This window comes from Rhincodon typus, chromosome 3 (assembly GCF_021869965.1).
Source record: "Rhincodon typus isolate 14 chromosome 3, sRhiTyp1.1, whole genome shotgun sequence".
NCBI lineage: Eukaryota > Metazoa > Chordata > Chondrichthyes > Orectolobiformes > Rhincodontidae > Rhincodon > Rhincodon typus.
In genome coordinates, this window is record NC_063334.1 from 95,997,253 (window position 1) to 96,012,965 (window position 15,713).

At 38.5% G+C, this 15,713-nt stretch overlaps 1 protein-coding gene across 1 annotated transcript in view; it reads left to right on the forward strand.

Annotated features, from left to right (window-relative positions):
- btf3 (basic transcription factor 3) overlaps positions 1-15,012 on the forward strand; it is a 16,573-nt gene extending 1,561 nt beyond the window's left edge. The window contains exons 2-6 of the mRNA XM_020511384.2: positions 3,496-3,564; positions 8,186-8,299; positions 10,316-10,517; positions 11,685-11,741; positions 13,236-15,012. Of these exons, the coding sequence (XP_020366973.1) occupies positions 3,496-3,564; positions 8,186-8,299; positions 10,316-10,517; positions 11,685-11,741; positions 13,236-13,282 (489 nt within the window). The 3' untranslated portion in view covers positions 13,283-15,012. The remainder of the gene's footprint in view (positions 1-3,495; positions 3,565-8,185; positions 8,300-10,315; positions 10,518-11,684; positions 11,742-13,235) is intronic.
- Positions 15,013-15,713: the final 701 nt, after the last annotated feature.

Here is a 15,713-nt window from a genome sequence, read left to right on the forward strand (position 1 = left end):
CCTATCTAGTAGCCGCTTAAATGCCCCTAATGAGGCCGACTCCACTACCCTCTCCGGCAATGCATTCCATGCCCCGACCACTCTGAGTAAAGAACCTACCTCTGACGCCTCCCCTGTATCTACCTCCACCCACTTTAAAACTATGCCCCCTCGTAATAGCTACCTCCACCCTAGGAAAAAGTCTCTGGCTGTCCACTCTATCTATACCTCTGATCATTTTGTACATCTCTATCAAGTCATCTCCCATCCTTCATCGTTTTAAAGAGAAAAGCCCTAGCTCTCTCAACCTTTCCTCGTTTGACCTTCCCACCATTCCAGGCAACATCCTGCTAAGTCTCCTTTGCACCTTTTCCAATGATTCCACATCTTTCCTGTAATGAGGCGACCAGAACTGGATACAATACTCCAGATGTGGCTGAACCAGGCTTTTGTATAGCTGGAGCATAACTTCACAGCTCTTGAACTCAATCCTTCTATTAATGAAAGCTAAAGCACCATACGCCGCCTTAACAACTCTATCCACCTGGGTGGCAGCTTTCAGGGAACTGTGAACATGAACCCCAACATCTCTCTGCTCCTCCACACTGCCAAGAATCTTTCCGTTAATGCTGTATTCTGCTTTCAATTTTGTCCTTCCAAAATGAATCTCACTTTTCAGGGTTAAACTCCATTTGCCACTTCTCAGCCCAGCTCTACATCCTATCAATGTCCCTTTGTAACCCAGAACAGCCCTCTGCACTGTCCACAACACAACCCAGCTTCGTATCGTCCGTGAACTTGCTAATCCACCCTTCCGTGCCTTCATCCAAATCATTTACAACAATCACAAATAGAAGAGAACCCAGAATAGATCCTCTCATAACTGAGCACCATGTTGAATATTTTCCGTCCACTACCACCCTTTGTCTTCTAAGGGTCAGCCAATTCTGAATCCAATCTGCCACATTTCCCCCTACATGCCTCCTTACCTTCTGCACGAGCCTACCATGGGGAACCTTATCAAACGCCTTACTTAAATCCATGTATACCACATCCACTGCTCTACCTTCATCCACGTGTTTGGTCACCTCTTCAAAGAATTCAATAAGGTTTGTGAGGCATGTTCTACCCCTTACAAATCCATGCTGACTATCACGAATCAAACTGTGCCTTTCCAAGTGATCATAAATCCTATCTCTCAGAGCCCTTTCCAATAATTTGCCCACCACTGGCGTAAGACTAACTGGCCTGTAATTTCCAGGGTTATCCTGATTCCCTTTTTTGAACAAGGGAATGAGGTTTGCCTCTCTCCAATCTTCCAGCACTATACCCGTTGACAGTGAGGACGAGGAGATCATCGCCAAAGGCCCTCCGATCTCTTTCCTCCCTTCCCACAGAATCCTTGGATAAATCCCATCAGGCCCGAGGGGCTTATCTATCTTCAACTTCCTCAAAATTCCTAGCACATCTTCCTTCCTAACATCGACCTCCTCTAGCCTACCAGCCTGTTTCACACTGTCCTCCTCTACAACTAGGTCCCTCTCAGTTGTGAATACTGAAGAAAAGTATTCATTAAGGACCTCTCCTATCTCATTAGGCTCCGTACACAAATTCCCTTTACAATCCTTGATCGGCCCTACCCTTTCTCTGGTCATTTTCTGATTCCTCACGTACGTGTAAAAAGCTTGGAGTTTTCCTTGATCCTATCTGTCAAGGTTTTCTCATGCCCCCTTATAGCTCTCCTAAGCCCTTTCTTCAGCTTCTTCCTCGATAACTTGTATCCCTCTAGAGCCTTTTTGGTTCCTTCTTTCTGAAGCCTTACAGAAGCATTCTTCTTCCTCTTAACCAGTTGCTCAACCTGTCATGAGATCGCTGCTTACAGCGCCATCTTAGGTACAAAGGTCCCAAAGTACAGCTTTTGCAGTTACAGTTCTTTGGAAGAATAGAGATTAGAAAACAAAGCCCAGCACTGCAGATTATAGAATTAAATTATAAAATGGAGAAAAAAGTTCAGGACAATGGTCTTCGTACCCAGTCCACGCTGGCACTTAGCCTCCAGTTTGCACCGGGCCTTGACTCCAGACGACACCTGGCTTCAGCTCAGGGTTCGCGAGGCCAAGAGAATGCTGTGGAATCACCTTGAGACAGAAGTCCATACCGAAGCCATGCTGGGCTGGCAGAACGTCATAACAGGCTGAGAGGACGCCTTGTCGGGTCTGTGCTGTGGGTGGAAATTCTGAGGCTGAGCGTTTCGAGGTTGCGAGCCGGAGGCAGTAAGCTCCAAGGCTGGGAGGTATGAAGTCACAAGGTCCGAGGCCCAGAGTTCGGAGGCTGGGAGAAAGAAGAAGAGGATGATAAAAAAAATACAAAAGAGAAAAAAAGAAAATGAATCATTCATTGAGGGTCATATCTGATCTGTGACTCAACTCCATTTACCCGTGTATTTATTTTAATACTGGCTCTCCCAGTCTGTCACAATTTGATTTAGAGAACTTTCATTGACATCACACCTTCAGTTAGGCATGTAGCCCAAGATACATCTCAGAAACATAAACGTACAAATCTGACCAAATTAAATATTGTGTCAAAGGGGATCTTAGGAGGCCTGACAAAAGCTTGGTTGAAGATATAGATCATTAAGTTTTGAAAAGCGGAGAGACATGGACTGGAAGGGAGGGGAATTCCTATTCATTGTCAGTTTTTTTTTAAAAAAAAATCCATTCGTGGAAATAGGCTGTTACTAGCAATGCCAGCATGTATTGCCCTGGAGAAGGTGGTAGTGAGCTGCTTTCTTGAACTGCAACAGTCTTTGGGGATGTGAGTTCATCCACAATGCTGTTAGGAAGGGAGTTCTGGGATTTTTGACCCAGGGACTCTGAAAGAACAGCAATACATCTCCAAGACAGGCTGGTGTGTATCTTGGAGGTGATCTTGTAACTGGTGGCATCTCTCTTGTAGCTGCTGCCCTTCTCCTTCTCGCAGGGAAGGTCATGGGTTTGGAAGATGCTGTTGGGGGTGTCTTCAAGACTTGCTACAGGAAGTAAAGGAAAGGGAGGTAGCTATGTTAGTACAGGCTGGAATAATATTTGTTTTATGTGTGCTTCAAATTAAGTGTTGTTGTATGTACTTTAAATCAAGAGGTTGAGGTTGATCTGTATCTTGAGTTTCAGGATTCATGTTGGTGCATTTACTTAATTTTAACGTTTGAATATTTTAAGATAACTCAGAAATTTGATACTGCACCTGACCACTCCCTCACCCTGATTTAGCTATGCTGTCAGAATTCACAACTGCCCAAATGGTAGTTTTGACTGACTTGACACCACCCTTTCTGCACATGAACAGTATAATCTGTATGAGTTTCAGCAGCTTTACTTGTTTTGGATTACATTTTGAATCTGAAAATTTAGATCTTGTTCATTCAGGAGGTGAACTTAATTGAAACTGGTGAAATGGGATGCGAATTTTTTTGAATATTAAACCTGATCGTGTTCAAGCTATGTATTGTCATTTCAGATGAAAGAAATAACCATGAATCAAGAAAAACTTGCCAAGCTGCAAGCTCAAGTGCGTATTGGTGGAAAGGTAAGCAATTTTGGTAAGCAATCTCAAGTTCTTCACTTGAGCCCATGTGGATCAGTTTGAGAAAGTAGTTAAGTTGTATGGGATCCTGGACTTCTGTAATGAGAAGACATAGGTTACAAAAGCAGGAAAGTTATGGTTAAAAGCATTTAGTTCATCATTTTGGGATATTGTGTCCAATCTGGACACCACATTTAAGGAAAAATGTGAAATCTATAGAGGGCATAGAACATTTACATAAATGCTCACGGAATGGGGTGGACTTCGGTTATGTTGCTGGATGGGAGAAATTGGTATTTGTCTTTGGAGAAAAGAAGGTCAATAATAGATTTGGCAGAGTTGTTCAAACTGGTGGTTTTGTACAAAATAGTTGGAGACTCTCCTCAATGGAATTGTCATGAATCAAAGGACAGATTTAAGTTGATTGGCAAAAATAAAGTCATTGGCAGTATGAGACAAAGTTTTATGTGCTGTGTGCTTAGAATTTGGAGTGCAGTACCTGAGTGTGGTGTGGAGGCAAAGTCAGTCACAGCTTTCAAAGAAGAATTGGACAAGATAAAGATTGACACATACCTAAATGTCAAAGTGACTTACAGGCGTATTGGGTTAATGTATGGAAAAGGGCATAGGAAGTGCCTTTTGGCCGTTGTAGTATTAAATGAGCAGGCTTGATAGGATGAATGGCCTACTTACATTTATATAGCGCCTTTAACATAATAGTGTATTCAAAGGCAAGGCAATTCACAGGAGTGTGCTCACTAAAATTAGCACCAAGTCAGAATTAAATAATAGGCCAATCCTGAGAACTTATCAAAGATTTTAAGGATCATATTCCTTAAATATATAAAGATAGAGAAGTTCAGACAGAACTTACAGCTTTGACAGCTGACTGCAGGGTCAGCAGTTGTTGATAGATAAAAATCACAGATGTAGTTAAGATTGGAAATTTGAGGATCTCCTGGAAATCTCAAGGGTATCACTAGACTGGGAGCACATAGATGATGGAATATTGGGGAATGCTGTGTTCAGTTCTGGTCTCCCAGTTATATGAAAGATGTTGGTAAACTTGAAAGAGTTCAGAAAAGTGTTCAAGGATGCTGCCAGGGTTGAATGGTTTGCGCTATTGGGAGAGGCTGAATAGGCTGGGGCTATTTTCCCTGTAGAGTCGGAGGCTGAGGGGTGACCTTTTAGGTTTATAAAATCATGAGGGGCATGGGTGGGGTGAATAGCCAAGGTCTTTTTCCCAGGGTAGGGCATAGGTTTAAGGTGAGAGGGGAAAAATCTAAAAGTGATCCAAGGAGCAACTCTTTCATGTAGAGGGTAGTGCGTGTGTCCAAAGGAAGTGGTGGAGGCTGCGACAAGAACAACATTTAAAAGGCATCAGGATGGTTATATGAATAGGAAGGGTTTAGAGGGATATAGGCCAACTGCTAGCAAATGGAATTAAATTAATTTAGGATATGTGGTTGGTGTGGATGAGTTGGATCGAAGGGTCTGGTTCTGTGCTGTACAATGCTATGACTGTGACTATATTCTTGAAGCTCCTTCCTAATAGTGCTGTGGGTATGCCCATTTCCCATTGCTGCAACAGTTCAGGAAGGTTGATTACCAGTGCCCCCTTGGACATTTATAGGTAGGTAATAAGTCCTGGTACAGTCAGCAACACCCATATCTGTGAACTAATAAAAATATGCGAACAGGTTTGGTGTGGAGGAGAAAGATTAATTTTCTGAATTTATATAACGGGTCTGTCACCATCCATTATTAAAAATCACATTCTATTAACCTCTAGCAAAAGGTTTGTTTGTACTGTCTTCCATGGAGCCAAAAGAAGCTTTGTATATAATTCAGTAGCATAATGGATATGTTTAGATAGCCACAATTCGCGTGAAACTAACTTGTGATATGATCTGCACAATTGCTTACATAGTACGTTTGCTTAAGAAGGTAACAATTGCTTGAAGTATTATGATCTTAAATTTATACCAATTGGAAACGACATGCATTTTAGTATAGTCAATTTGTATATGGTCACATTATTCTAAAGTTTTGCTTTAATTCTTTGGTAGTGAGGCCCAACATTTATTGTCCATTGAGTGGCTTGGTCAGCCATTTCAGAGGAAAGTTAAATGTCAACCACATTATTGTGAATCTGGGATCACTGTAAACTGGATGGCAGATTTCCTTCCCTAAAAGATTTATTTTTTTTTTACAACAATCGACTGCTTTTATGGTCAGCTTTACTGATACTAGCTTTCACTTCCACTAGCTGCCATGGTGGGATTTGAACATATGTCCCCAGAGCATTGTCCTGAGTCTCTGGATTCCTAGTCCAGTGACATTACCACACTCCATTGATCCCTTCAGTTGGAAGATTTATCTATGGTATTGGTATGTACCGTGCTAGTTTATAAAAAGGTAAACCAGTATCTACTTTTTTATATGACTTTGTCCATGGTGCATTTTAGTCAGAATCTTAATCTTAAATGCAGTAACTTTAAAAATTGCTTAATATCCTGGCAACCTAATATAATAAATTGCATCATGCTGCTTTGTATTAATGTCACTGCTTTGCTTGAGTCTTATCAAGACAGTAACCTTACTTCAGAACAACAGGAGAGATTTCTTGAGAGGTATTACACCTTTGATAATGACAGCAGAAGACCAGAGGAAGGGAGACAATTTAACACTACTTTTCTAAATTATTTTCACCATTAATTTTGTCAACAGTTTGCAATGATTAACAAAATTTTTGTCTCCAACAATTTGCATTTGAAATCATATTCGTCGTCTTGTATATAATTTTAATTTAACAGAACCAGGCCAGAAGAACCGCTGATTCCTATGCATGATTTTTTGGGCCATATGCAATTGGCTTAACTGCTAATTGTGACTAGTATATCCTCCGTTTAGATGTTAATGTTTTAAAATTCTCATTTGTACACCTTGTTGGTATGTGAAAGATTAAGGTGACATATTTTGCAACTTGAACATGCTTCAGAATAGCATGGAGTTGCATAAAGGTTAAATATCCTTTACTTAACATTACTAAGGACTAGTTTGGGCACTTAAAATTTCTGAGCCGGTATCTTTCAGTTTTGAGATATTTGGCAATTGTGGTGCCCTAGATTAAAGATAAGTTTTCTGTTCAATCTTCAGAAGTTTGAGGATTGGATCGTTCCGCTTCTTACATTATTAAAATTGAATCTTCAAATCATTGTGAAAATTAAATATGCTATTATCTTTGATCTAAACTCATAACAGTTTGTGAAATTTTGTATAATTATGGGTTAGAAATGCCTTAAAGCTGTCCGAAAGAAATTAACACATTGTGTGGTAATGTCAAATGGCACCATGCGTTAGTAGAAAATGCCTATCGCAATACAGATTAGTGTACTTCATGTGTGCACATGTACTTGTGATTATGTAAGAAACTGTACCTAGGAAGTAAAATGTGCCATAGGTTTATACAAACAAATATCCAAAAAGATTTAAAATGCACAAGCATGTAGTATAAAAATTTATGCATTAAGATTATGAACTTAGCAATTGTCTATTACTCAGTCTTTATTTACTGAATGGGTTGTCATGTCTGGATTTTTAGTTGTCCACTGGTGGCCAGTATATTGGTTGAGTTTTAGTGGATGGTTTTGGACTGCATGTTGCTTTGTCTATGGATGGTTAAGTACATATGTATGTACAATGTCTTACCAGACCTTGCTGGTTTTGTAATAATTATGGGATATCCTGCAACTTCATTAAAGTTTCCACCAAATTCTTCATGTGCAAGTTTGGCTGTCAAAAATGTGTGCAGAGAGCAAAATCAGGCTTAATGAAAACAGTTCCTCTTGTGCAATTTGTTTTTGTAGTCTATTGTGATTGTTGGCAGAGAGTTGATTGTTTTATGTTAAATCCTGTCAGTTGACTGTTGGGAAAGCAAAATGTGTTGCTAATTTGTGAAGTCTTGTACCTGATGCAGAGCAGCTTCAGCCAAGACCAGGTGAGACTGTACTCTAGTTTATCCTGAAAAGCTTAACTGGGCTACAGTTAGAAACTTGCCTGGATTGGCACCCCTTCACCCCGAGCAAGGAATTTTGCTTGGGCATAATTTAGTTGAGCACTTATCAATTTGAGAATCCTGTGCGTTAACTCTTTTAGTTGGGAGTGAGCTTGTGCAGGTGTAATTGGAGCCTGTGGTTTCCTCCATTTGAGTAGAGCGAGTGAATTTATCACTAATATCTTTTCTCATTCCCAGGTCTTGGTCTGATCTTCGACCATTTATATCATATAGTATTAATGACTACCATGGGTTAATAATTCCATAACTTACCTTACTGTTCGTGCATATGTAACTCTTAGGTGCCTGAAGATCTCTTCTGTGCAAGTCTGTTTCTGGATCTGTGGGTGATCTGGCAAATGCAACACTTCAGATGTTATGTCCAGTTTTTTAAGGTTCAATAAATAGCATTTAGTCCATCAGATGTTGTACATGTTTGGAATTTGAGGTCATATTCAGCAAATAGAACTGTACTTTAGGTGCAGTGTTTCAGTAGTTAATGTTTGAATCCAGCAAATTTAAATGTTGAATTGAGCAAATGAGGTCTTTCTTTGTTCTTGTATCCAGGGTACTGCCCGCAGAAAGAAGAAAGTTGTCCACAGAACAGCAACAGCAGATGACAAAAAACTCCAATTCTCTTTAAAAAAGCTTGGTGTGAATAATATTTCTGGCATTGAAGAGGTATTTGCAAAAAAAATTCTTTCAGCAAGAGATCATCAATCGGAATTTTCTTTTTTCCTTAATTTGATTACAGTTCGACTTATTTCCTAAGAGCTGAAGGTTTACAAATTTGCTGTATATTTTGAAGATCAAGTGGTCACTTTTGTTTTGATATTAATGATTTCTCTTTCCTTAATCCCTTCTCCTAGCTTTAAGCAATGAATGCTGCTGCATGTGTGGTGACTAGGTTGATTTTGATATATGTACAATTGAGATGCCTTGGTTAATGCTGGTATGGTTTAATAATTCAGATTCTCCAGTATTAAGTAAGCAAGTCTGAGAGCATATTGTTTTTTTAAAAAAAGTACTTAATTTTGTAGTTTTGAAATAGTAATTATCTTTTCAAGTTCAGCAAAATTGGATCCTTAAAAATAAGAGACCTTTTATTGTAGCTTTAGAGTGCAGGATGTTGAATGGTATTTTATCTCCTGCATTAAAAGAGCTGTACATTATCATAATTGTGGGCACAGCTGATGCATCCAATGAGTGAATTGGTGATTTGATCTGTAAAGTGTGCTGATTTCCTGTTCTTGCATTGATCTCAGCCCAATGATTTCGCAAAAATTACTGCCTGCCACTTGTATAAATATGACAAAACTACGGGCAGTGAGTGAATTTTATGCTGCGAAGATTACTGGATGAATCAGTTATGATTAACGTTAATTCCAATGTATTGAACTTTTTTGCTAGACATCAAGATATTTCCACTTAAGAGAAGTCAAAAATGAGAAATGATTAATATAAGATAGGAACTAGAGTAGTAATTTGGCCTGTTCAGCCTGTGCTACTAGTCAACCAGACTATAGCTAACCCACCTCAGCCCTACTTTTCCTATGCTATCCCCAAATTACTTAATGTCTTTAATATGTGGAAGTCTATTGATCCTTGTCTTGGGCATAATGACTGACTTCCACAGCTTTCTAGGACAGAGAATTCCAAAATTCACCACCCTCTGGGGGGATAAATGAGATGAGGAATTGTCTGGATAGCATAGGAAAATAATTGTACTGCCAGTCGTGACAAATGCAATTAACACTTCAGAAGGAACATTTTACCTGAGGGCTTAGGATATGGAATTTTCAATTGGAGTTGTTGAGGTGAGGGAGAAAGAAATAAAACCATAGATGTAGGATTGGAGAATGTAAAATAAGATCAATTGGGCTGAATTGTCTGTTTCTGTTTAATAAAGAGTACACGATTAACTCAAAAACCGAAATTGTTGGAGAAACTCAGCAGGACTACAGCATCTGTGGAGAGAAAGCAGAGTTAACATTGAGTCCAGTGATCCTTCAGAATTTTTTTTGTTGCTCTTCCATCTGGCTCTTTAGTCCCACCAGGTTGGAGAATTTGGTAGTGGTGGTGGTGATAATTGGTGTTTAGCAGCATGAATCATAGAATCCCTACAGTGTGGAAACAGGCCCTTCAGCCCAACGTGTCCACACTGACCCTTGGAGCATCCCACCCAGACCTATATGGAGGAATAGTTAGCTCAAATTGAAAATGACTTGAAAATATTTGAAAATACCCGTCATTGAAGATGCACTTTTTAGCTCAGCTTGAGGTAAGATGCGTCTCTAAGCTATAGATGGATACACACTGAAGTCAGGAGGGAATTTCCTTGCTGCAGCCTGTGAAAACATTAACAATGCCTTTTAAAAAAATCCACGCAGCAGTAAAAGCCACAACTTCACAGATTGGAAAGGTTGGGCGATTGTTGCATTGCATGACTGTGATATACTGCAATGGTTCTGTTCGTGCAATCTCGCATTATAAGAAAACCACACCATCTAAACTAATGGGGCCGGAATCGCGTTGTAGCCAATACAAGTAAGGGAAGTTTGCGTTGCAAATAGTGGTCTAAATTCTTCAATCGCGTTAAAGCCAATTCGCATTGAAGGAACACTCGTAGCAGAACTAACTGCATTTGATTTTTATTGCAACTTTCTTGCAACTTAGAATGTTTAAAATCTCTTGCAGGTGAACATGTTCACAAACCAGGGAACAGTTATTCATTTCAATAATCCTAAAGTTCAGGCTTCGCTTGCTGCAAATACATTTACGATCACAGGGCATGCAGAGACTAAGCAGCTGACCGAGATGTTGCCCAGTATCCTGAATCAACTTGGAGCTGATAGTTTGACCAGCTTGAGGCGGCTGGCAGAGTCACTGCCTAAACAACGTTAGTAGTTTGGTCTCTTACTTTTGTATCTCCTTATGAATATTTATAGAGTTAAATTGTTAACATTTCATATTTCAGTGCATCATTGTCACTAATTCTAGTACTTATAATACTTTACGTTCAGGCACCCTGTATTGCCAGGTGTATTTCAAATTTGAAATGTGCTGTGGTTATCATGGCCCAGTTGACTCAGTACTTTTGCCTCTTGAGTCACAATGAACTTGAGTACAGAACTAGACAGACCTATCAGATGATGACTAAACAAATGCTGCATTGTTGGGAGTGCATTGTTTTTGCCACAGATTCTGAACTGGGTCTTGTCTATCTGCTGCTAGTTGAACATAAAACTTCACTAGGACTTTGCACTGAGAAGAAACTGTAACGTCCAAGCAGATCATCTTTGCATTCACTACATTCCATTTTGTGGGATTTGCAAAGCAAATGCTGTATTTACTTTTCTGTAAAGGCTTCTGAAGTTGCTGTGATCTCTTTTACTGTTGAACTGGTTCTGAGAAAGTAAGCTACAACACCAGCAGTGAACAACTTTCAAATATGTGAGAAAGTGAGATTATTCTTGGAGCAAAGAATGTAATTGAAAGTTTTGAGGGCTCAGAATTCTTTAAAAAAAATTAAAAATTGCTAGAATAAATAAAGGAGAAACATCCCACTCGTAGGGATGTCCGTAAATGATCAGAGGATACGGATTTAAACACAACTGTCAAAGGAACCAGAAGGAGTATTAATACTTTTAATCAGAAGCTTTGCAATTGGATAGCATTGCTTGAAATGATGAAAGAAGCAGATTCAGTAGCAACTTTCAAAATTGTTTAGGAAACCTGGCTGGCATGGCAGACTTGGGCCAAAAGGTCAGTTTCCGTGTTGTATGACTCATTATGCCAGGTTTGTGTGTTTGCAGGGTGGAATCTAGCCGGATGATGAAGAAAGAGCAGAGAATGGGTCGGTAGATAAATCTTTCAAATGTTTGGATAAATCATTCAAATAGCCAGCATGAAGAACCAAATGGGTCACCGCTTTTATATTTTTTTTTCTAGCCCTTAGTATGTGGCAAATCTAAGTTGCACTTCAGTGGTTTATCTACCAAATGACAATTAACTGAATTGTGATTGAAATGATGGCTTTTCACTAAAAGAATTATTTTGTTTGCAGCTGTGGACAGCAAAGCACCACTTGCTACTGGTGAAGAGGATGATGATGAAGTTCCAGGTAATATATAACAATCAATCAGATTCCCTTATGTGGAAACAGGCCATTCAAGCAAGTCCACACCGACTGTCCGAAGAGCACCCCACCCTATCCCTGTAACCCTGCATTTCCCATAGCTAATCCACCTAACCTATACACCCCTGGACACTATGGGCAATTTAGCACGGCCAATCCACCTAACCCTCACATCTTTCGACTGATAAGAAACCGGAGAACCCAGAGGAAACTCAAGCAGACACAGGGAGAATGTGTGGAGTTTGCACAATCACCCGAGGCTGGAATTGAACCAGGGTCCCCGGTGCTGTAAGGCCAGCAGTGCTAACCACTGAACCACCATGCCATATCTAAAGAAATTAAAAATTATCACCAACAGTTTATAATCAGACTTGGCAAAGAGTAACTCAATGAGAAGATGCCAAATGATTTATCATTCTTTCCATCATTATGTGTGTAATCCTTGAATCATAAGCGAATATACTCAATTCCCTGTGTAATCCACTAAAACAATTTCCAGGATCTTTATGCTGGATTCTGAGTTTTGCCATTCACTGGTAAAGAAGCAAATAACTACATAAAGACTGGCGGTGAAAACAAAATCTTCACCCATATTGAAACCAACTTTGCTGAGAAAAAGAAACAGAAAACACTGGAAGCATTCAGCAGGTCAGGTAGCATCTGTGTGGGGAAACCAAAATAAATTGTTTCAGGTCAGTTCGGATAGAGTCATCAACCTCACACACTAAACTCTGTTTCTGTCCAAGACTTGCCCGAACTGAGTATTTCCAGCATTGTCTGTTTTGCTGTTACCCTAACTATTGGGGCACATGCACTGCCCTAATATCACAGATAGCTGCCAGCAAGCAATTAAGAGTGTTAAAAGGATTTAATTCACAAATGCTTTAAATGAATTTGATATCTTGAGACTAATGTATGCCACTTCCAAATTAGGAACCAAATCTTCGCTGCCCTGCTCCATTTCAGTTTACCGTCCCTTGATCAAGAGGACAGACTAAGCAACAAGGAGGTAGCAAAAAGGTGGTGACTTTAGCACCGAGTAAAAGTGCACTGAGAGTGTTCCTCAGACACAATGCCCCTGACATTTGTATCAAATTGGTGCCAATGAATAAAAGAACCATTAACTCAAACGTACTCATCAATGTTGAAAAAAGGCTGTAGTAAAGTTCCCTAGTTATCACATGCTGCTCGGATTAATTTTGATTGTCCTAAGTATTGGAATTTTTTTTTTATTATCCAAAGTAATAGAATTAAAATACCAAAACGTAAACTGAAGTGGTGCTAAAAACAGCGTTTATAGTCCGTGCATAACTTTAGGCATTTCAAATCTGAAAATTTATGCATGTCCATCGGTTAGTGTTTCAGTAGTATTTATACTTAAAGATGACTGAGAATGAAAAGTCCATGTAGATGGTGGAATATAGAAGTTTTGTATGTAATGCTAAGTTTACTTTAATTGCTGATTCTTATTTCTTGTAGATCTAGTTGAAAATTTTGATGAGGCTTCAAAGAACGAAGCAAGTTGAACAGAAGTTGACATCTGAGGATGATGCAAACTTGAACTGGCATCAGGGAGTTGCCCTTTGTATTAGTTCTTTTTCTTTTGTAATCTTGCATTTTTTAATTGTGATATTTCATGGTTTTGCAATCATTTGGTGGCAGACTTTTTTTTTAACCATGGCAGCTCTTCTAATACTGAATGGTATGAATGGAATGTTTACTAACTTTGCAGCTTGGTTAAAATAAAATGAGTCAAACTGAATCTAGCACTGTGGATTGGAAATAAAGGAGAAAAGTGTCTATTTTGGTGTATTTAATTACAGATTGTAGAAATGTTTGGGTAAAACAAAGCTAGAAAAACAGTAACTTTTTCTACTTATGGGAATTTAAATATTTAATTTTTGATCTGGTTCATATTTCTCAGCTGTCTGCAGAAATGTGGACTACTGATGATGATTAGTCACTTGTTTGAAATATGTGATGTCAGTTTGAGGAGCCAGCTGACTTTATAATAGCATTCCTGTTTCCAGATTTCGGTGGATCAAGTATTAAAAATTACTGGAAGGTGAACTATACTGGATTACTGACCCAAAATTACCACAATTTAACAAATGGAAACAAGTGATAACAAGTGATTTGTTTGAATTGTGCTTTGAAAATTAGATATGGTAAATTCATAAAGGTTTAAAAATTTAAGCTATTTTTATGTTTTAAATATTGCTCAACTCTGAATTTGATACAGGAACTGTCTTTCTGCATGCTTGTTAAATTGCTGTCAGAGGCAAAAGGATGGCTCAATGAGTTATTACAAGAACTGAAAGAATGTGGAGCAGATGCACTGTAAAATTCACTGTAATCTTTTCTTCAACATTGTCTGAACTGTAATGCTTTTGAATTTTTTGTTGCTCCCTTTTTCTTTTCTCTCCTCAAAGTCCAATTCAATTTCCAAGTATGAATTGTCAATCAGTGAGGTTGAACTTAAAATTTATGAAAATGTACTTGAGACTTGCAATAGAAGACCTTTCAGGAAAGACTGAAATGGGTGAAATAGAACATACCAGCTTTTCACTGCAATTTTTTCAATCATTTTGGGAGGATAGTTGCAAACCAGATGTAAGTGCTTTCACCACGTTCACGTGTTGAAAACAATATTGCTAAAGTTGTAATAGACTACCTGTGTAGTTGTTGCCACCAATCAGCCTGAGTTACTGTGCTTCAAGCACAAACTGCTGCCAAGGAACATCTTAGAAAACGTTCAAATTCTCTTAGTAAATGAAATAGTGTTCAGTAATCAAATAAAATGGTTAACTGAAAATGGCTTTTTGGCATTAGGCATCCAAATATGATATTTCAAATACTTTGAAATTATATGTCCATTTGTGACAAAGGGAATTATTCATAAATAAGTTTCAGAAATTCCAATAGCTATTATTTGTTAATGTTTACAACTTGGTAATTGGGGCTTACTAGGAGCTACCAACTTGTATGTATTATTGCTGCCCTTTCATGCTTTACAATATATGTCTATTAGCTTTCCATATGTGTATAATGTTCACATTTTTTCCAAAGCACATGAGAATCTAGTGTTTACTTGATGGTAACACCAAAGGGGTTCTTCTGTGTAACTTGGCATTTGGTTTGTGCAATGTAAACTTAATATTTTTCATTCTATGACAACAGCTATTTCTCTTCACAGAGTAAATATGGTACAAGTTCACGGAATAAAAACATTGGACATCTGTTTGCATCCCAAAAATGTAATTGTTGAATAGATGAATGAGAGATTTGCATGTGATAGTTTTTATAGTGTAACTATAAAAAAAATTGTATATTCTCAGCATTTACTCTACTTTTTTAAATGCAAAATTTGAGTTAATATGCATGAAGGTATTAAATAGTCCAAAACACATTTAAAATGTCCAGGTTTTACAAAGGCTTGCAAAATGTCTCTCAGAAATTTGTTTCATGTATTTTGACAGTCACTCAATGTTCAATGATATTGCATGCTGAGGAAAAGATGTTTTTAAATGATCGTCATTCTTGGGGTGAAATTAAACTGCAGGTGGCATACTTGCAGTTTTATGATCAGCACTTGTGGTTGACCAATTTACTCAACACAAAAATTGAATAATTTGCCCAAATACACCAGAAAAGAGATTGAATTTGACTGCTAAATAATCTAAATTATTTTAGATTGTAGGATGATACTAACCACTTTGGAGTTTTTAATAAAGTCTCCAGTGCGTGGAACAAGGACAAATAAGGGAAAACGTCAGCATATAAAGAATATTGACATAAATGGAAGTGATTTGCTTGTGCTTGTCTCACATAGTTGTTTGGAATTGGTTTCATGTGTCTCTGCCCATGATTGCAGTGCATGTTGGAAGTCAACCGTCTCAGTACCAGCAAACAATTGCAGGTACTCTTAAAAATGGTTTTTAATCAACTTGTTCAGAC